Consider the following 23070-nt stretch of genomic DNA (forward strand, 5'->3'; position numbering starts at 1 on the left):
GCTTACATGATCTATATCTACTTTGCCTCAAGTCTGTGGCAGGCAGAGATCCTATTAATCTCTATGCCACTGGGAGGTGTTTGATTAGCAAATCTGATTTAATCAAGCTAACGTTGATTAAGAAATATCATCATAAATAACTGCAATGACTAAATTCAAATAAAAGCACAGAAAAAAAAAAAAACAATACCCATACACTGTTTGGACAAATTCAGACGTTCTTTCATCAAATTTTACAGAGAGCTAATGGCATGTTAGAAAGGGAGCCAGATGATGGGCCCATAGAGGTAAGTACGGTAATAATAAGGAGGAGTCCTGGCTCTAAAACTCCTATGAACCAGTGGAGAATTGTATGAGAACAACACACATGATTATGAAGTCTGGGGCTGCTATGGAGATAGACAGTGTCGGGTCAGTTTATAGATTAGATGATGCCACTGTGAGTCCCAAAGAGAACAAAGTTGATGGGGACTGAGACGATATTCAGGGCACATGCAAAGGAACATTGAAAAGGCTCATGCAATCAAGAAGCTCAGAAAAGTTCTGTATGCCAAATGTGCATGAAGGAGGCCAGTGGGAGATAAGATTAGACAGAAAGGTCATGGGAATGAGAAACCCCTGAATGAATTTCATTAGAAGAGTATTTCATTTTTAGGGCCCCGTTCTGGCAGAGCTGTGAAGGATAGATGGGGAGGCATTCAGGAGACTATCTACAAGGCTGTAGTAGTCTGGTTGGAAAAAAAACAACCAAAAAAAAAAAAATAGGGCTTAAATCAGGAAAGGGAAGAGGGAGGGCCATATTCAAGAGACTCTGAGAAGGTAAAATCAATGCAAATTAGCTCTGATTGGTGTGAAGAATGAGGAACAAGAAAAATCTAGGCTGACTCCAAATTTAGTAGGATTAAAAGGATGGAAGAGATTGGAGCAACCCAACTGCCCATCAATAGAAGGGTGGATACAAAAGTTGTGTACATATATACAATGGAATATTATTCAGCTATAAAAAAAAGAATGAAATCTTACCATTTGCAACAGCATGAATAGACCTAAAGAGTAATATGCAAAGTGAAATAGGACAGACAGACAAAAACAAATACCATATGATTTCACTTATATGTGGACTTGAAAGAGCAAAATAAATAAACAAACACAGTAGAAATAGACTCATAGATACAGAGAACAGACTGATGGTTGCCAGAAGGAAGGGGGTTTGGGGACTAGGTAGAAAAGGTAAAGGGATTAAGAAGTACAAGTTAGTTGTCACAAAATAGTCATGGAGCCCTGAGCTGGTGTTGCTCAGCAGTTAGAGCATTGGCTTATGACCCGAGAGTCTCGGGTTCAATTCCCAGTCAAGGGCACATGCCTGAGTTGTAGGTTCAATCCCCGGCCCCAGTTGGGGCACATGCAGGAGGCAACCAATTGATGTGTCTCTCTCACATAGTTGTTTCTCTCTCTCTCTCCTGCTCCCTCCTTCCCTTTCACTCTCTCTGGAAATCAACGGGAAAAATGTCCTCTAGTACACTTTGTAAAATATATGATTGTCTAACCACTATGATGTACAGCAAAACTAATACAAATAATATTGAATGTAAACTGTAATTGAAAAATAATTTTTTTAAAAAAGGGTGAAAGGGGTGACAATGGAGAGGATTAAATAGGAATGAGACTGGGTCTACTCATGTCCCATTTTATCCCTGTAAACTGACAGAAACTATGCACTTTTCCTCTGAGCCCCATCCACCAACACAGGGTCTGGCTTGATGGTAGCCTGAGGCAGGGAATATGTGAAGAAAACTAAGTGTATGGAGATAATTCAAGGCTTGGGGAATTTTTACTTATTTTTTTTTACCATAAAAATGCAGGATGTCTGTGAGAAATCAAGGTAGAAATTTCAAGTAGTTAGAAATAGGGGCTTGCCCAACTGGTGTAGCTCAGTGGTTGAGCTTTGACCTATGAACCAGGAGGTCACTGTTAGATTCCTGGTCCTGCCCAGGTTTCAGGCTCAGTCCTCTGTGGGGAGTGTGCAGGAGGCAGCTGATCCATGATTCTCTTTCATCATTGATGTTTCTATCACTCGCCCTCTCCCTTCCTCTCTGAAATCCATAAAAATCTTTTTTAAAAAGAAATATGGGCCTTAATCTAAGAAAAGTGTTTGAGCCTGGATACAACGTCATGTCTATAAGGAGGCTGATGGGAATGTAAGGGCCTTTAGTGAGGGTTACATAATAAAAAAATGAAAGTCTATTAGTCACTTTAAGGCAAACTTACACTTCTTTGTTGTTTTTATGGGCAATGGCCTTTGGTGTCAACAGTGATGTTCATTGTTACTATTATAATTATTAAGAAGAGTACAATGGGAAATCTTGAGCTAATCTGAGAAAGTATTAAATAACATAAGATTAAACCACCCAGGAAAAGCTTTCTCACTACCACATACACAGAAAAATTACAGCAATTCTCCATTGTCCAATAAACACATTTCTGAATAATCTCTCCCCTTCCCGGCTCTAATTTGGAGGATTAACTAACATTTAACTACTCTTGGTTTAATATGCATTAGAGAATTAAATACTGAAATAGTCCTGGTTTTCCTGTGTTCCCTCTCCCCACCACCAAATTCTATACCCAGAAATTCCTCTCACAAACAAACCTCCATTCACAATTTCAGCAGTCAAATTTAACCTCTCTCCTCTCTGACCAAGCCTTTACATGTACTGGATTCTGCTACTTGCCATATCATATCTTAACCTAGAGGCACCTTTGAGTCTCCAATTCAGTTTTTATCTTCATGAGCAGAAACCCATATTTTACCCCATTTTTATGTCTGTCCTCCAAGGAGAACACTCCCCACGCTGATGATAAAATGCTATGGGGCAGGATGGAGTGAGGAGATTAACTTGGAAGCTAACTAGAGTGAAAGAATGAATGCTTCTGGTTATTTTGAAAATTTTTATTAGAAGGAATGCCTTTGTTTTCCCAGCTGACCTTTTTCTTCTCTATCTCTTTCTACTCCTTTCTAACCCTACTAACCTTCTATAACTTTTTCATTGTTCTTCAAAGACTTCTTCACCTTTGGGCTTCAGTAAAAAGCGGCAACTGAGTTGTGGAAGGGAGAGGGAGGTGCACAATATGAAGGCAGCTACCTAGGGAACCAAGAATTAATAATAGGCAATTCCAGGTACTCAAGGTCCTCCTTTCTGGCTTGGAGACCAGTACAAAGTTATTTATAGCTCCTTTCATAGATACTGTTATTAACCAATAGCCTCTTTAGGCACTTTCTCCTTTATAAAAGTGTTTTCTCATTCATTTTCATTAATGTTCCATTATTCTAAAAATGCTGAGTGATTGTGCTTCTAAAATGATAACCTCAGGGTGAACCTGGGAATAAGGTCTAAAGAGAATTTGATTATCCTCCCAACTAATTTCTAAAAATTAAACACGAAACATGCCTCAAAAATGAAAAACTGCCTTATATCCATCTGTCTATTAAATAAACTTTTTGTTCCTTTGTCCCTTCTGTCGGAGACTTGCTCAGAAAAGAAAAAATTTCTAAGGGGCGGACTCATCCCTCTAAACATTATTGAGTGCTGGACTCATAATTAGATCTGGAACTCTGTTTTAGTTAGCAAGCCTTACCAAACTGAAAATGTAAAATCTCAAATCTGCTATGATTGACAGCACCAGAGAAAATATGGAGTCCATTTGTCCATCGTGATGTTCACTGGTTCCTTTAAGCTTTTGTCTGGCTGCTCATCTTGTCTCCCAGAACAAAGACAACCCATACCACTTGTTATAAAATTAGAAAAAATTATTGAGAATTTTGGTACCAATGAGGGATAAATATCAGAATTCTTTCATTTAATTAAGAAAAACAGCCATTGTTCCCCTTTACTCCTAATATGTTCTTGGGCTAGTCTTATACAGAAACTATTTATTCTTTTAATTGGACTTTTTTTTCTGATTTTACAGTCATTTGTTTTCAGATTGCAAAACGTTCCCCTCATACAAAAGCAATTTTAGAATTCTGAGCCATCATTTTCTTCATATCCCTCATTAAGTACAGTTTAAATCAATTTTCTTGCTTTTATTTCTTAGTGTTCCATTACTCTACAGAATGATTCACCTCTGTTTTTGATCTGACATGTCAATGCTTTTTTACTTTTACTGATGCTGTGCACACGAGGTTTACAACACTTCACTAGGTCGAAAGTATGGAAGATCACTGCATTTATATGACTTGGGGTTTAGTGCCTTGCATTTGGTTATAGTTTTACATAAAACACACACAAAATTTCTCCAACACATTTAGGCTATAAACAACTATAGTCTGGTTTAAGCCACCATAATAATGGGAAAAACTCTAAACTGGGGGGGGGGGGTGACATTTAGATGTTATGATACCTTGGAAATAAATAGCTGCCATTTATTAAATGCCTTCTGACTTGCTGCAGGCTGCAAGATAATAACCCTCTCTTAGTCTTCAGATCTATGAAATGGAAGTTGTGATTTCCACTTACAAATACAATCTCCACTGATGAATAATACCTACCCCTCAGTGTTTGTTCGTAAAACAAGCGAGTTAATTCGAGGTCTGAGTGCTATACAAGTGGTTTTCATTTCTACATCTTGGCGTCCTCTTCTTGTACTTGCTCCTCTCAGGGTTGCCCTTTCTCTTCAAAGGCTCTGCACCTACCTCAGGCATCTTATACCTCACCTTGGCATCAAGTCTCACCTACTGACTAAAGACCCCCCGTTCTACATCTGCAAGTGGAGTCTTTCCACTTTCGGCTGACCCATGTGTACCTCCATGGACGCCACGCAGGTCCCTTTGACTCAAGTTGTACAGTTTTTCTCTCCTCATGTACACTTTCCCTAAGTTAGTGACACTAATCATCTCCCTTGTTACCCAGGCCAAAATGCTTACTACCTCCTTGGTTCCCACTCATTGTTTCACACAATTCCATAGGATCTCAGGTTGTATTCATTCTGTCTCTACATATCTCTCCAAACTGTCTTCTCCTCTATATCCCACTGTCAAAGACTGTCAAGTCCATCAATGTCCCTCTCCTTATCAACAGCAGGCCTTCCAAACTTCTGTTCTTCTAGGAAATCCCCCTTTAATGCACCACCCTTATCCTCTTCGCCCAGCCCAGAGGTCAGCTGCAGCTATGGTAGATAGTTCCCATATACCTCCAGGCCTTCCTACCTCAGGTAGGAAAGCTGAACATGCTTCTGTGGCCAGAGAAAGTCCTGAGTCCCTCTCTGCCTCAGGACTTTCTCTGGACACAGAAGCATGTTCAGCTTTGGTGTGGAACAGGCCACAGTACCAGGAAATTAACATGCCAAGAACAATTTTTAACCAATGAAGCACAGGAATTGATGAACAGAGATCCCATTTCCTCACTGCTGTATGGGACAATTCTGAAGTGTGTTTCACAGAGATACAGGGTTCCAGCAGGATTGAGCCCCAGTTGCCCACAGGTTACCCTATTTCACAATACTATTCTTATTAGCTACTCTCCCTTCTATGTCTTACCTGCCCATGCTTTCTGGGATCTACTTAAACTACTTGCACCCAACTCCATTTCTCAGACCCTTACCTATTAAGCAAAGCCTTGAGGAAACATTAGGATGAACAGGAATAAGATTATCATTGGATTTCTTAATAGAAACAAAGAACGTTAAAAGGCCTGAAATAATACATTCAAATTCTGAGTGAAAAGTATTTTCGACCAAGAATTCTATGTCAACCCAAACTAAAAATTAAGTGTGAGAGTATGATGAAGACACTTTCATACATGCTGAATATGATATTGTGATATAATATGAAATATATTTTGATCTGTCCATGGTTCCTGGCATACAGTTCCTAAAACCCTTCTAATTTCCTAAGTGATAAAGAGAAATGAGAGCACCTTGTTATAATATTTGGTCTTTTGTCCTCAAATAGCACAATAACTCAAATAACTCCAGTTCTTGAAACAGCTCCAAAGCTAAGGTGACAAGAATGTCTTATTATTCATTATAAGCCCTTTCAACCACTTCTGAGTTTATGCTAATGAGGTGACTTTCAGAAAGCTCCTAAGGATGGGGCTGGTTGCCAAGGGAGCCAACCACGTGACTAGAGGATTAAAACTGTCCCTTCCATCACCTAGCTCTACCTCTGGGGAGGGCAGAGGGGCTGGAGGTTGAGTTAATTCCTAATGACCAATGATTTAATCAATCATAACTACATACTAATAATATATAAAAAATAGGCAGAGAGGTTGGAGCTTCCAGGTCGGTGAACACGTGGTGGTGCTAGAAGGGCTGGAAGCTCCACATCACTCCCCACACCCTGCCTCTGCACCTCTTCCATCTGTCTGCTCCTGAGTGGTATCCTTATAATAAACCAATAATCTGGCAGGTAAACCGTTTTCCTGAGTTCTATAAGCTGTTCTAGCAAATTGTCAAACACAAAGAGAGGGTCAGGGGAACATGATTTACAGCTGGTCAGTAAAGAAGCACAGGAAACAACCTGGACTTGAGACTGACATCAGAAGTGGAAGGGAAGGGGGGAGTCTTGTGAGACTGAGCCCTAAACCTCTGGGGTCTTTGCTAACCCCAGACAGAAAGTGCCTGAATTGAATTAAATTGAAGGACACCCAGTTGTTTTCTACAAAAATTGCAGAATTGCTTGGCATGAAAAAACAACAACCCACACATCTGGTGTCAGCAGTGTTCTGGTGAGTTTTGAGAGTAGAGTGGTGAGTCGAGAAACGGGGACAGAGAGATTTTTCCTTTCACTGAGTCTCAGAACCTAATGACCGCCCATCTACCCTTTCTCGGGAAACTATAGGAAGGGAAGGTGTGTTCTGCCAAAACGGAGACAACTGAGAAACAGGGAGGCATAAGACCCTGAGTACTGAGATCCACACAGAAGATAAGCACAGGAATTCCCGAGTGATGGTAAAGGGAAATCTGGGACACCATGTGCTACTGGAAAGCAGCCTTTGCAGACTGAAAGCCGACAGCTGAGGGCTCCACGAGGCAGCGTTTCAAGAAAAAGAAAGAAATGAAACTGGTAGGCTGCCCGGTGAGTTTTGCTCTATGTATTTTGTAAAGTGTCAACATCAGCACTCCCTTTTCCAGCCTCTGCACCTCAAGATGGCCTTTAGAAAGAAGATCCACTTTTTGTTGTTTTTAAGAGCGAGCTTGATTTGGACATTCACCAAGCATAAGGCAACTCTTTCTGAAATCCTGTCCTAGAAACCCAGAATTTAAAATGTCTTCTACGGGCTGAGTGGTCTCTCTGTATAAATGCAACTTAGAGGAATGCAAAGTGCTGAGTAAGATGGTGTAAGATTGCAGGCTAAATGCATGTGTGTAGTGTGGTGTTGTGTGGTGTGGTGTGGTGTGGTGTGGTGTGGTGTGGTGTGGTGTGAATGTGTGTGACTAAAGGGGTAGAGGACACATACTCAGTAGACAGGGTACCACACCTAAGGCAGGGGTCAGAGAGGAAGAGTTGTCCTCACCTTGACCCTGGAATCCACCATCTTATTCATAAGGGTATTATACCTTCTCTCCCACCGCCATGAAATCTTATGAAATTATTTATAAACAGTGAGGGAATCAAACCTGGGCAGGCAGGGTACAAAACAAACAGTAGCCATGCCTCTTGCTATAAGTGCTCGATGAGGGCTTTTTAGAGCATGCTGTTAGTTTAATATTTTCACCCCTAATGAACATGAATATTGGTCCCCACATGCACACGCCCCTGTGAATGCTGATACTGTTTGTTGGTCAAGGGGACAGTAGACTAGAGCCCTGAGAGCACAGGACCCAGAGTTTCCCTGCCTGGATCTGACTTCACGTTGACTCAGACAACAGCCTCTACAGCCTGGAGCAGCGGGTCTGAGCTTCTTCCACTACTGGCTGCATGCCTGATCACATGAAACTTTGGAACCCCCCAGTACTCTAGCTCCTTTATCAGTGAAATGGGGATGATGATAACAATAATGGCACATGTCTCATAGGGCTGATATGAAGATTAATGAGATTGTATACCTAAAGTGCTCAGTCTAATCCCTAGCACACAGTAAACACTCAGAAACTGTGAGCTGTTTATGTTAGCTGTTGATCTGGTCAGAACCACACAAAAAGAAGGTGTATCATTTAATTTTCATCAGAAATTCCCCAAGCCTTACAATCTTCAAGGAAGCAGTAACGTATGGGAACACTGCCAATGTGTGTGCCCCGTGCTTCTCAAATTGTCCTCTAGGGAACAATAATCCCACCACAGGCTCCTCAGTAACAGGGATCCAGAGTCCATATGAAAGGCTCTGAGAAACCCATTAGCAGAGAAAATGGCTTAACTGTGTAATCCAACATTTCCCAAATTTATATTTGAGCATGGAACTCTTATTACAAGAAACATCTATCAGAAGCCCATAAAACTACTGTTCCATGGAACCCACTTTGGGAAATAACAATGTTTCCTGGGTAAGAGCCTCCACCTTACGCTCACTCGGAAGCTCAATGCAATCCCAAGAGGCCATGGAGCAGTGCAGGGCCTGGGCTGCCAACCTAGGCTTAGGAGTCATCCTCCATGATTTGGGTGGAGGCTTCCTGTTTGTTAGTATGCCACAGCACCCTCCAGCAAAAATAACTACTGCTTTGTGTTGGCACCCTTACCATTAAGCAAAACAAAGCCTAGGAGAAAGCCAGCTACCATCAGTCCAAAGGTGACAGACACACATGCTGAACCTATGCAGCAGCAGGGGGGCCTGTCAGGCCTGCTGACTTCCCAATGAAAAGTGGTTTTTATTATGGCATTTTATAGGGAACGAAACCTTGCCTGATTTCACAGGAACAATTTGGTTATTATCATCCAATTGCATAGAATAAGAATAAATGGATAGCTTTAAACCTGCAAAGCTCAAAAGCACTTTATAGATCTTTTATCTTTATTCCAATTGTGATATAATACTGCTTGCTGATTTGCAATAAAGGTTATGTCTTATTTTAAAAACAACTAGGGTAACTGAGAAGGATAAAAATAGAGTTCATATATAAAATAGGTCACAGTCTACAAAGGAGGCCCAGCATGCCACAAGGGTGGGGACATATCCCTCTCCTGTGTTTAGTACCAAGTAGTATTCAGTAATTGTTCCAGATACCACGCTAAACACAGTTAAGCAGAAATGGCCTTGTCATCTGGCTCTATGTTGGTACTCCCTACATGAACAAAATTGATACAGAGGCCTAGGAGATGACTTACTACCAAGAAAGGAAAACATATCAATGCTTACAACACAAACGCATGTTCGCCTTTATGAGTAGTGAATGGAGTTTGGTCATTGAAATGGAAAAAGAAATTGCTTTTACTTTAATTGGGAAAATTTCTTGATAAGGATAAAATTGTGACTACTGGAAGAAGATGTGTAAGTGCTGAGCATTTAGTACAAAAGAGAGGAAATGGGGTCACCTTGGTGATCAGCAAGGTGTGTGGTCCATGGTGAGCATGTGGTAAATGTTCATGGAAGAAACAAGTGCTATTCTAGGAGAGGAGTACGTAAGTCTGAGGATTCATGACACATGGGAAGGAAATTCAGATACAGAGAGGAGTTTGGGCTACAAGAATTTAAGTCCTAGGATATTCAAACAATTGTAAACATATATGTACAGGGGCCCTGGCCAGGTAGCTCAGTTTGTCAGAGTGTTGTCCTGATATGCGAAGGTTGTGGGTTTGATCCCTGGTCAGGGCACATACAAGAAGCAAACAATCAATGCTGAAGACTTAGCCTCATTCCCGGCCTGGCCTGTGTGAGAGCAGAGAAGACCCTGTGTTGTACCATATTGCTGAAGAGGAAATCTCCTTGATAGTAATAACTCACTCCTACCACCTACAAAACAGAAACAGCTCAACTCAATCATCCCCACTTACAAAGGGAATATGAAATACTGAAAAATGGAAGAAGAGAAAAATGGGAACTTCTCACAATGTCTCAGATAAGCTTCAGGGTTGACTATGATACATCAACACTTAGCACTGAAGGAAGACAGTCAGAGCACACACACATCAAGGCCTCACCACTCGCCCTGTATTCTCAGGTATCAGTGCCCTACAAATAGCACATATACTAGTATATGTCCACCTCTTAGTCAGCTGTTGGTCAGAGGAAAATTTTTCAGAAATCAGTAGCCATTCATATGCCCTCAGAAAACTAGCATCTCTTTTTCCTCCATTTGTAAAACTAGGGAAATACTCTTTATCTAATTCTGAGGATTTTTAGATGCAACTGACAAAGTATCAGATTAAAATCCACAATTGAGATGTTCTAAAACATTGGCATCAGAATTGTACCATTGCTCAGTGTTTAAAATTTGTAGCCCTTCATTTCAATTGTCACCACAAATGTAGGCATAATGGACCTGCAAACACATGTGCAGGCATGCGTGTGCACAAACACCCCCACCCGCACCCTATGGCTAAGTGCTACTCTGAGCAGGATTCTCTGCTGGGTGCTTATCTGTGTCTCCCATGTGAATGAACTGCGGAGCCTCTGATACTCCAATGGATCAGGCCCCATCCTGGTTTTATTTCACCACAGGACTGGCAGAAGAAAGAGGAAGAATAATAAATCCCACGGCTATTTCTTCCTCCCTCCACCCTGTGACCACCAGGATCATCATCTCACAGACATTCCTAACTTCAGACCCCTCCCTAACCAAGCCTCAGTCTGGGCCCTACCTCAGATCCCGTGATGAAATGCCCAGCCACAGTAATCAACTTTAGCTTCCTCCTGAAAAGTAGGTGAATCACACTTCAGTCTCTGCTGTGTCCCATGTGCCCTTCTGGAATAAAATTTTCTCTGTACTAAGCTACAGAAACTTCAGAGATAACTTTGGAGGCAGAATCAAGGAAATGCTATGAAATTTGTCTGGGTCCTTGATGGGCCAAGAAGGAAAGAGACTTGCTTAGAAGTAATGGGTTGCAAACCAAAGCCTAAAACTAGGGGGCAAAAATCCCAATGAAAGGCTCTGAGAAACCCATTAGCAGAGAAAATGGCTTAACTGTGTAATCCAACATTTCCCAAATTTATATTTGAGCATGGAACTCTTATTACAAGAAACATCTATCAGAAGCCCATAAAACTACTGTTCCATGGAACCCACTTTGGGAAATAAAGTGAGAAAATCCCAACATTATCCTCTTGCAGAGGGTGAACTAATAAAAGAACCTGGGCCCAGACCTCAGTGTTCCCACCCCTGTAATTCTAGGTCTGGCCCCTCATCCTTCACATTCCTCCTCAAACCCAAACCCACATAGATCCTTCACCTCGTGGCCTGATCTACACCAGTAATTTGATGGAAGGCAGTTCTGCATTGTTTGGCAGCAAGGTCACGTGAGGTCCTGGCATTCTGAAATGGAACTTGTAGTTAACTCTCCCACTAGAAGCAACGTTGCACACTGCAGGTGCCTTACATGGCATTATGAGTACAGTGCAAGAATTAAGATGCATTGTGGGTTATACAGAGCTTCATGGGCTACATGGAAAATGTCATATGAGTACCAAAATATCTGAAGGGAGGGGAATGGGGGTGACTGGATAAAGAAGGTGAAGGGATTAGCTAAAGAACATACACGTATATGCATACCCCAGGGACAGGGACAATAGTTTGGTTAAGGCCAAGGGAGAGGAAGGCAGGGGTGGGTGGAGGTGGGCTAAGGGAGGAAGGAGGACACCTGTGATAATTTCAACATTAAAAAATTTTAATAAAAAAAATTAAATACATTTTTAGAATAAAACTTCCCAAAGGTTTGGAAATACCTCTCTAATTCAACAACTAACAACCTTTTCCTTTTGAAAACAAAAGTATCTTAATACCCCAACCATAGGCTACATTAAAAAAATAGTCCCCAAAAGAAGTTTACTGCAGAGGCCTCAACTCTATATCAGTGGTTTTAAAAAGATGCTTTTCTCACAGTACTTCTCCATCCAGTGTACAACCTGGATAAGGTAAGAGGACAGAATAAGAAAAGAATCTTTTCTAAAAAGGGCTAATATCATACTCCTCTCAAACTGAGATAAACATCTTAGTGGTATTCAACCAGTCTCTAATTTTGGAACTTCCTAGCACTAATGTGAACAGCAAAGTATACGCTCCTATTCTAATTTTTATCAATAGGATTGGAATACCATAATAAAAAAACTTCAAGAAATTACTAAAACTCCTCACTGTACTAGAATTTTGTTGTACAATTTGTGATTCCAACAAGGGTCACTTAGGCATGGAAAAATGCTTAGCTTACAAATTTTTAACATACTAGTACTAAATTTGACCCATATCCCACAATAGACATTGTCATTGTGATGGGCAGTTACAATCAACAAAGGAATAGAAAATCTGTATTTCTCTGTCCTAGGGTGACTTGGTGGCAACAGACACCAATGAATTATAAATCTTAGGTTAGCTTGTTAAACAAAGCCAGACACTGCCGTTATGCCTTCTCTTATACATGTTTTTCCAGTGCATAATCCCCCTCAGAGGGTGAGACTTAGGGAGAGCACACTTGCACAATGTGCTGCCTGTTTTATCTTCAGAATCCCTTGTGACTGGGAACCATGCAACTGCCTGAGCTGGTTCATCAGTCGAACCAAAGACACTCAAGTTCCAGTGCCCGTGATCTGACTCTGAGGATGGATTGCCGTAATGCTTCATGCTTGGGGCGACACAGCAAGCCGTGTGCAGGTTGTAGCTATTAGAAAATTCAAGAGCATGACTGCTCAAGGGCAGTCACCCAGCAAGGTCATAATATTCCGACATCCTTTCCAGGCACGGCACCTGCTCCCTATCATTCATCAGGAATCTAAACAACACAAGTTCCTTGGGAACTGTCAGAGAACGAGGCTGGGAATGAGCCAGGCACTGCATCAAGAAGAGTACCAGTGTGTGTGCGTGTGCACAGAAGCAACCCACACATGCAGAGAATCATCCTTCGAAAGAAAACAAGTCTTGGTTGGTTTTGCTTACATTTCAATACTCTGATTTTTAAAAGTATTTATAACTATCAATATCAAATAAGCCATAGCTGTACAAACCAGGCTATTTTCTATGCAGTTTTTCCAATATTTCTATGGACCCTGTATTCACCATGCTTCCTGTGTTCTAAGCATACTAAAAACACTAAATTTTTTCATGTAGAAAATGTGACTATTTCAAAACAATTATCATCACTACTTCGCTCACAGTGGAGAGTGTAGCTAGTTAACAGCTTCAAAAACATATCCCAAGGCACGGCAACTCAAGTGCAAAGTGTAACAAAAACATACGCTGGCCAGTTAAGCTGGTATTTAAATGCAGCACTAAAAATGCATTTCACACCCAACTTCATCAATCACCAACCAATCTTACTTTGCATCTTGGCTACCAAAGGAAAATGGGATTTGTCTCCCTGAAGAAATATGTCACTGCTTTGCTTGAATTATTAAGCTCTACTATTACAGACAGGAACAGGGAGAGAGAAAAAAGAAAGAAAAAGCAATAAAATTAGACCAGGTTGCCATCTACAGACTGATATCAGCACTGCTCATTCCTACAGCATTAGATATGGGGATCTCAGTAAGCAGAAATAAAGAAAAGAGCAACATTTATGACTGCAATCTTAATTATAAAAAATAAGGAAGTCTACAAAAACCTTAGAAAGCCAACAACAACAACAAAAAAGCCTCTTTTTTCTAATTAACTTGACAACAGTATATAGGTAAAGAGTACTTGGTCAAAAAATGGCACAATTTAACATATGTATGAAATAATCATAGCTATTCATCCTAAGTCTAAAATTTAACATTTTGAAGTAAAATCAACAAGTATTTAATTCCAAATTAAAAATACTTTCAACAGAACAAACTGTTTCCTCTCTAAAATCAAATGTTTGCATTTTTAATTTAATATTTATATACAATGTGAAATGAGCACCACAATAAATCTAGTTAACATCTGTCCCTTACATAATTATAAAATTTTTTTTTATGATGAGAACTTTTAAGATTTACTCTCTCAGAAACTTTCAAATACACAATACGGTATTAAATTCTTATATTTTTTACTCATTCTCTCTTGTCTCACCACATCCTTTCACTTTGCTGCAAGTCATTACTGCTTTTACGTTTGTAAAGAAGAGCCTTTTGAAATATGAATATCCAAAAGCACACACTTGGTTCTAATTTCTAAAATAGATGACCTTAAAACAAAAAGCAACTGCAATAATAAATATGAAAGCTGATTTAACCAATATGAAAAGAGAAAGAGATACTTTTAATATTATAACCTGGAAAATTTCTACAAACAAAAACATCTAGAGAAAGATCTGATAAGGAGAAATAGCTCAGTTTTCAAAAGTATAGATTTAAGCTAATATCCTTAACTCACTCACCAAACAATGATTTAATCTAATGAACAGCACAAGCTTTTTTACTTTTCTTTTTCCCTAGAAAAAAAATTTGGGAATCCAAGATTCATTTTCCAGGATATATGCTCTCTTTATCAAGATAAAAAGGTACAAAATGCTTCACCTAAACTATTTTATGTGCTTCTGTATCAGTGTATAAGCCTCTTACTAGGGAAAACAATTAGAGAGGAATGGTGGGTAAGAGATCCACTTGATCTCTTCCTTTGAAGTTTCAGCAATTTAAATAGCTATAATTCAACAAAAAATTCCCTGCTCAATGCACAAACACATCTGAGAGATCCATGCATTGAAACATGTAAAGGTGAGCAAGTGGGACCAAACCTGGGAGGTGAGAAGGGAGAAAAGTTAAGGTGAGCCACACAGACGCAGCCCTGAAGCAGAGAGCTCACAGTGGGTAGAGGGGAGGAATCAGGTTGTGGCTGGTACTACCTTCAGCTCAGAGGAGTAAGGAGATTCAGTGAGCATTCTTGTAGGAAGGGGCAGTACAAGCTATGGCTGAGCTCAGTGACCTGGGCAGGGACAAAGCACAGAGGTGCAACCTTGGGTGTCTGACAGTCGTCATTCAAAGCACAAAAACAAAGCCACAGAGCCTGGCTACCTCTTAACCTCCCAAAACATGCTTCCCTCCACTCTTGGTGTCCAGTAGCAGAGCACATTATCTGAAAATCCTAGAACAGGTACTACAGAATCACGTTTTCCCTGAGCAAAGGGTGGACTTTGTTAATAATCCCAGGTTCAAGTGGGGTGGAGGGGGGATGCCATGGAGGTTTACTGGTCACCACTGTCAGGAGGGTAAAGCAACAGAAGAGGCAGCTGGATTCCCCCAGCTCACCCTACCCCTATGTATTGCAGCTACACTGCCTGCAGCATCTGTGTCTGTGAGAGGCAGCAATGGGATTTCACAAATTTGAGCCACATCACCCACTATATTCCCCTGCAGGCTAGTCCTCTGAGACCGGGGTGACCAGATCACAGGAGAGGCACCCATATTCCCAGGGAGCACAGGCCACTTTCCACCATCCCAGGATATCTGAAAAGCCGAAGTACAAGAGAACTAAACAAACAAACAAACAAACAAACAAAAATCTTGTGATTCAGCACCACCTACTGGAAAACAATAGAAAGACTTGTAATTATCAATCTATGGGAGAAGTACCACTTATACAAAGATGCCTAGACAAAAAAAGAATCCATCAAGCACCATGAATAATCAAGGTAACAAGGCAGCTCAGAAGGAAAATGCTCCAGAAAACAAACTTAGAGACATGGAAATACGTGACTTAAATGATAGAATACAATATTGCTGTTCTGAAAAAATCTCAACAAGATGCAAGAAAACACAGATAGACAATTTAATGAGCTCAGGGGAAAAAAAATCAGTGAACAAAATGAGTACTTTATCAAAAATATTAAACATTAAAAAAGAACCAAAACAGAAATTCTGGAGATGAGGACTCAATAAAAGAGATCAAGAATGAGCTACAGAGCATAGGAAATAGAGTTGATCAAATGGAGGAAAGAATTAGTGATATCAAAGATAGCAATTTAAAAATGATGCAAAGGGAAGAAGAGAGAAACTTGAGAACAAAGAAAATGAAAGAACTCTTCAAGAACTATGACTTCATCATAAAGAGCAATCCTAATATATAAAAACCCAGGGTCCGTAACATCCAAAACAACTGAAGGCTCGACCGAACACCGGAAATCAGTCCTGCAGTCAGTGCTAGGTTGCTGTGGCGACTCAGCACTGACTGCTACCAGTGCGGGTGCAGAAACCCAGCACTGATTGCTAAGGGGGCTGCGGATCAGGCCCAGAGAGGGGCCCAGAGAGAGAGGCAGGGTCTGATCTGTAGCCTCTGTGGCAGCTGTTGATCAGCACTTGCCTCTCTCTTTCTCTCAGGGCTTCACCAACAGCCACACCTCTGTTTCTTTCTGGGTCTCCCTGGGGGCTGCTGATCAGCCCTGCCTTTCTGGTCAGGCCCGGAGATAGGCACAGAGATGCTGTCTGACATAGAAACCAACCAATCAGAACCAAATCTGGGTAAACTGTGAGGAGCCAATGGCTGCCTAGGAGGCGGAGCTTTTGACGCTGACTGGCATAGAAACCGACCAATCAGAACCAAATTGGCCAGCAGGGGAGGGCAGTTGGGGGCGAGATCAGGCCTGCAGGGGAGGGCAGTTGGAGGTGAGATCAGGTTGGCAGGCAGGTGAGCAGTTAGAAGCCAGCGGTTCCAGATTGTGAGAGGGATGTTCAACTGCTTGTTTGAACCGGAAGTCAGACATCCCCCAAGGGGTCCCCGATTGGAGACGGTGCAGGCTGGGCTGAGGGAACACCCCCTCTGTGCACAAATTTTGTGCACCAGGCCACTAGTATAAGAATTAATAGGCATACCAGAAGATGAAGAGAGGTAGAAGGGAATGGAGAGCCTATTCAAACAGATAGTTGACGAGACCTTACCAAACCTATAGGAAGAGCTGGATCCTTGAATCCAAGAAACAATCAGAACACCTAATTACCTCAATCCAAAAAGGCCTTCTCCAAGGCACACTGTATTAAAACTATCAAATATTAATGACAAAGAAAGAATACTCAAGGCATCCAGGGAAAAGAAGAAAGTAAACTATAAAGGAAAGCCCATTAGTTTATCAACAAACGTCTCAGCAGAAACTCTACAAGCTGAAGAGAGTGAAACCAAATATTCAAACTACTGAAAGAAAGGAATTACCAGCCAAGAATAATATATCCAGAAGAATTCTCTAAAGATAAGGAAAGGGCCAGCATAGGCTCTCCATTCCCTTCTACCTCTCTTCATCTTGTGGTATGCCTATTATTCTTATACTGGTAACTCGGTGCATGAAATTCATGCACATTAAAAGGGAATTAATTAGAGGAAATATTTTGATATTGCCATTTGCCCTTTCTCTATAATTGAAGTGTCACAGATGAAAGAAAATTAGTAAAATGTATATGAAAATCTTCCTCCTGTCAGAGTCTGGGGCACACCACAGGAACCACAGTCAAGTCCACGCCCACCCAGGTGTGCCTCGAAAGCACATGAGACCCAGACCCAGCCGGCCCCGCCCCCATTGGGATAGAGCCACACCTGGCCGGCCCCACCCTCATCAAGCCCCACTGGGTAGGGGGCACAGCCTCAGGTCACCAGGGGTGGGGGGCACGGCCTGAGGTCCCCCAGCCCAGGCCTGGGGGTGCACCTTGAGGTCACCTCGCCCTGGCCAGGGGGCATGGCCTGAGGTCCCCCATCAAGCCCTGCTAGGTGGGGGGCACAGCCTCAGGTCCCCTGGCCTGGGGCAAGGTGCATGACTTGAGGTTCCCCAGTCTGGGCTGGGGCAGGGGGCCTTGAGGTCCCCATCAAGCCCTGCCGGGCAGAGGGCGCAGCCTAAGGTCCCCCAGTCTGGCACCAGGGCCGGGGGTGCGGCCTGAGGGAGGCGTGGCCTCAGGTCCTTCAGCCCGGCACCAGGGCAGGGGGCAGGGCCTGAGGTCCCCCGTCGAGCCCCGCTGGGTGGAGGGCATGGCCTGAGGTCCTCTGTCAAGCTCCATCGGGCAGGGGAACAGCCTCAGGTGCCCCACACCCCGGCCTCAAGCCCTGCCAGGCAGGGGTGCACCCTGAGGTCCCCTGTCATGCTCTTGGGGACACAGCCTGAGGTCCCCCGTTAAGCCCCACCAGGCGGGGGGCACAGCCTTATGTCCCCTGCCCCGGCCCAGCACCATGCAGCCTCAGGTCCCTGCTGAATGCTTAAGGCTTATTACAGGAATTCAGCCTCCGCTGTGGGTGCAGCTATCTTGTGTTATGGAATCCCTGCCTCTGCTGTGGGCAGAGCCATCTTGACCGTTACAGCATGATGGTCAATTTGCATATTCCCTCTTTATTAGATAAGATTGCTCTTTCTGATGGAGTCATAGTTCTTGGAGAGTTCTTTCATTTTCTGTATATTCAAGTTTCTCTCTTCGATATCACTAATTCTATCTTCAATGTCACCAATTCTTTCCTCCATCTGGTCAGCTCTATTTCCTGTGCTCACTAGTTCATTCTTGATTTCTTTTATTGAGTCCTTCGTGTCCAGAATTTCTGTTTGGTTCTTTTCAAAAGTTTTAATCTTTTAGGTAAAGTACTCATTTTGTTCATTGATTCTATCATTTCTTAGCACACTTAAAATATGACTTGCTTAAATATTCAATATGTTTTTGTTACTTTCATCCCTAAGGATACAATTTTTGTTGAAAACTATTTGTGGATTTTCACAAAAGCAAAAGTATGATAATTCAACTTTTTAATAAAAGTTACTTTCCTGTGAAAGAGGGAAATATTGATATAGCATCTTGTGTCCCCAAATTTCTACAAATGAGATACCTGACAGATGATGCTTCCCCTTCTTCTGAGGGACAACTACTACATCTAAAGACTTTAAAAAACATATTGGAAGTAGGAGTTGGGAACTAATAAGAGCCTCACAGAAAATAAGCAAGTAACATTTTATTAAAAAGCCTTTAATATAAAATAATTCATGAAACATTTAAAATGGGTCCTGTTCCTTAGTGAGTTTTAAAGTATTACAAAGATTTCTCTATTTTGTAACTTCATCATTCATTTCTCAGTATTTATTAAGTGTCTCATATCTATGAGATATGTGCAAGTTGTTGGGGATTAAAAAATAAAACTAATACAACATAGCCCAGCCCTAGCCCGTTTGGCTCAGTGGATAGAGAGTTGGCCGGCTGACTGAAGGGTCCCAGGTTTGATTCTGGCCAAGGATACATGCCTGGGTTGCAGGCTTGATCCCCAGTAGGGGGCACGCAAGAGGCAGCCGATTAATGATTCTCTCTCATCATTGATGTTTCTATCTCTCTCTGTCCCTCTCCCTTCCTTTCTGAAATCAATAAAAATATATTTTTTTTAAAAACATAGCCCATGGCCTTGGGAGTGTCATTATCCAGTATACATTGATTAAACTAAAATACTTTTAATGCTCAAGGTATGGCTAGCTTTTTTTCCTTTCAATAAACATTTGTTGGCTGAATTTCACCCTGGCGTCCCTGTTTCATGGGCAGTGAAAAGGATTTCACAAACTTAAAGACAAGCAAAACTTTAAGGATAAATCTTAATATGAACCCACTTTGCAGAGGGCTAATGGGGCCCAGAAATGTTAAGTGACTTGTCCAGGGTCAACAGCAGAACTAGAACAAGAATTTAGAACACTCAGCCTCCAGCTAATCATCATTTCAACCTTTGAAGATTTAAACACCCTCTACTCTTTCTTCTCTATGTATTTAGCTCATTCATTTAGTCTGTTCATTTAACTTAGTCTCAACACATCTTCCTTTTAACTCTGTACTCATCTGTGCAGCGTCCTCTAAACCCTCACAGATTTCATGCTGTCTCTTCAATTGTGAAGCCCACCTTAGCTGTAATTTCAATGTGAATCTTCATATAGACTCTGAAATGAGCTGGAGCTCCCAGGCAAGAAAATAAAGCTCCGGCCACACATCTGAAACCTTATCGCATCCATCCTCTTCGTAGGCGCCCCAGTGTGTCCCCCGAGGTGTGTGTGGATGGGTCCCAGGAGGAAGGAGAAGCAGTCACTCTGCTGGGCTGTGTCCCAGAAGCCCTCTGCCACAGCATCACTTCCCTGCCACGTGCCCACCCCACTGAGAACGCGCTTGTAATGAGACCCATAAGAGCCTGTTGTCACAAAAACCTAATGGGGAAATCCACAATTCTGATGGCATATGTCCTTAGTTCATCACACTTTTATCCTGAAATTTTGTCCTAATACAAATTTTTTAAAAATTATTTAGACAAGCTCTTGCCTGGTAATGTAAGATACACAACTAATTCTGGTAAATATTGTTTACTAGTAAAGTTTTGTGTGTTTATTCTCTTGGATATCAGCAAAATTAGTAAAACTTTTTTTTTTTGGGGGGGGGGAGCAATCTGTGACTAAAGGTAATTCATAATGAATGTGAACAAAAGTAAGAGAGACTAACGTAAAAAATGTTAATTAAGCACTTTCAGTAGGAACACAGGATGGTAAAATTTACTTTGTTTTGTAAAATCGCTATAGAAATATTTCACCTCAAAACACATGCCTTTGTAGCACAACCTCTAATTACAAATAGAAATTAATCCTGAAAAGCAGCATCTCTCATACACACATGGTCTTCTGTGAAAACTCATGTATGACAAGTAGGAATATCTTCTGTGTGCCCAGATGAACAAATAGACCTCTTTAAGCATTAAACTTGTATCACAGCCTTAACCTAAAAATAATCAATAACAACAATATAATAATAACAACAAACTTACCACTGTCTGGAATTGGTTGTGGTGAGTTCTTTAACTTTAGATTTTGTTTCCCTTTTGTGGGTTTTTCTACATTCACATCCTCTTTTTTCCCTTTCCTCTTTGGGGGCTGAGGAGATGAGTTGTCGCTGGATCCTACAGTTGACTTAGATTGGCGATCATTTCCCTAAGTGGCAAAAGATTAGACCCTTATTATTGGCTAATGAACTCCCAAAGTGATTCCTAGTTAAAAAAAAAAAAAAGTCATTAACTAGGCATTAGGTAAATAGGGCAGGGGCCAGAGATGGATGCATTGTGCTGATTCTGCTTCTGTCCATTTTAATACCTACAATTAACTCTTTCTAGTGGCAAAAGAAGGATCTGGGAGAGGAAGAAGAAGAAAAATAACGATTGTTGATTAGTTAATTTTACCATGTATTCTATAAAATTAAGTCACTCAATCTTCATTCCGCCCTGAGACAGGTACTGTTGTCACCCCATTGTAAAGAGGAGAAAAGGAGGCTTAGGGCTTAGGAAGTAAGCCTTGTCCAAGGTCATGCCCCCAGCAAAGAGCACAGCAGGCCCTCTGCCCTAACCATCCCCTCCCTCCTGTGCTTTCTGAAGAATCAGCAGCTACCTATTAAATGGGGAATAGGGACAATCCTCAGCTTGATCAGTTAATCAAGAAATACCTTCTTAACTAGTTGTCACTGTGAATGTATAGAGATAGTCATATAAGAGACCTACACTGCGCTTGTAGAAATCTCCAATATTTACTCATCTGTTAGTGACTGCAATGGTCTCTTATGAATTGCAAATCCAGAGCAACATAGACCCCAGCAGTTCAAGACCACACATCCACATTTCTGAAAGGCAGCACCCATGATCACACCTCCAGTGGTTGCCTCTAGTCCCAGAATACTTCTGGAAATGAAGACCTTGCGTCTGCAAAGTGGGCTCGTCAGCAGAAAGGTGGGGTTGAGTTTTAGTGGCTCCTGTCACTGGCCCAAGTATGGCTCCTGTGGAGCCACATAATAGCCACTACAGTGGTGGTTACTGTTAGTGCTCAAGGGACAGCTGTGCTGATCTCAGCTACTGCGTGGCCATTGCTACAGCAAGAGACTCCATCCTAACAAGACAGCCTTGACTCTCAGATGTTCCAGTGCTAAACTTACCTAAGTGTGTAGGATGTGAAGCTGCAGGTAATGGGAAAAAAATGTAAGTTTTAGAAACCCAAAATACCTGGCTCAGAGCCACTGCTCTGCCAGTAATCACCTATGGGAACTTGGGCTAGTTCCTCCCTTGTTTGGCCTGTCTCCTCATCAGTTAAAAGGAGTTAATGTACCTGCCTTTAGGTCTATAATAAGAATAAAATGGTCCAGTTTATAAAGTAACTGGTACTGTGCCTGACATAGTATTCATTCAATGAGTATCAGAGTGCTTTCTATAAGAGCAAAGAGATCATATATTTTTCTTAAAATCCTATCAAACACACATATTGGGTACAATCTTTATGCAATATTTGTACTATGCTAGTATCTAAAAATAAATGTAGTAATATTAAATAAACAAATCTGCCTGGAAACCTATAACTGCTCACTTTAAACATTTATATATTCAGTCATTGAAAAGTATTTAAATAGTTTTAGCCATCACCCAATTAAGAACAGCAAAATTCACAGCCTTACAAATGAAGTTATTTATGCTATTTTGTCACAGCCTACAAGAAAATGAATTATGCATAGATTTATTAACAGTATAAAATATGTCTGAATCTATAACACATTTTTGCATAATTTAATTTCCTATTCAGACTGCAATTTAAACATACAGTTTCCATTTAATTATTGCATTAACTGCTACCAGAGCTGTGGTGTGCTTTTTATTCCTTTTCTTTTTTTTCAATGATTCTCTCTCGAAAGGCCATAAATTGCCTGGCAGAAGAAATAGATATGATTATAGAGGAGATTCTGAAACTATCAGCCAGGTCTCATATTCCAGTCTATTTCCAACTATATCTACTCATCCCAAGATTTAAAAACTGTAAAAGCCTTGAATGAAATGAGTAACCCCTCTAGCAAGCCTAAGGGAACGTTCAGAGATGCTGAGGAACTTTCAGGGACTAAAATGAAGCATTGTGAATGAGAAGCTTTGGATCTCGGCACAACAGGTTTTACAGCTCTCTGGGAAAAGTCTTGTTCACAGAGGGGTATAACAATGGAAAAGCAGAGCCCCATCCTGGAACGGAAATTAGGGGTTACATAATTTTAAAAACTCTCTTGTTGAACGTTCAGAAAATTCTGCTTTCCCACATTT

At 41.3% G+C, this 23070-nt stretch overlaps 1 protein-coding gene across 3 annotated transcripts in view; it reads right to left on the reverse strand.

Moving 5' to 3' along the window:
- Positions 1-23070, reverse strand: part of DCDC2 (doublecortin domain containing 2) — a 172602-nt gene that overhangs the window by 79769 nt on the left and 69763 nt on the right. For all 3 annotated transcript variants that reach the window (XM_079776599.1, XM_079776598.1, XM_079776600.1), the window contains one exon: positions 20779-20941. In XM_079776599.1, the coding sequence (XP_079632725.1) occupies positions 20779-20941 (163 nt within the window). The remainder of the gene's footprint in view (positions 1-20778; positions 20942-23070) is intronic.

This window comes from Cnephaeus nilssonii, assembly GCF_951640355.1.
Source record: "Cnephaeus nilssonii genome assembly, chromosome: 7".
Lineage (NCBI taxonomy): Eukaryota > Metazoa > Chordata > Mammalia > Chiroptera > Vespertilionidae > Cnephaeus > Cnephaeus nilssonii.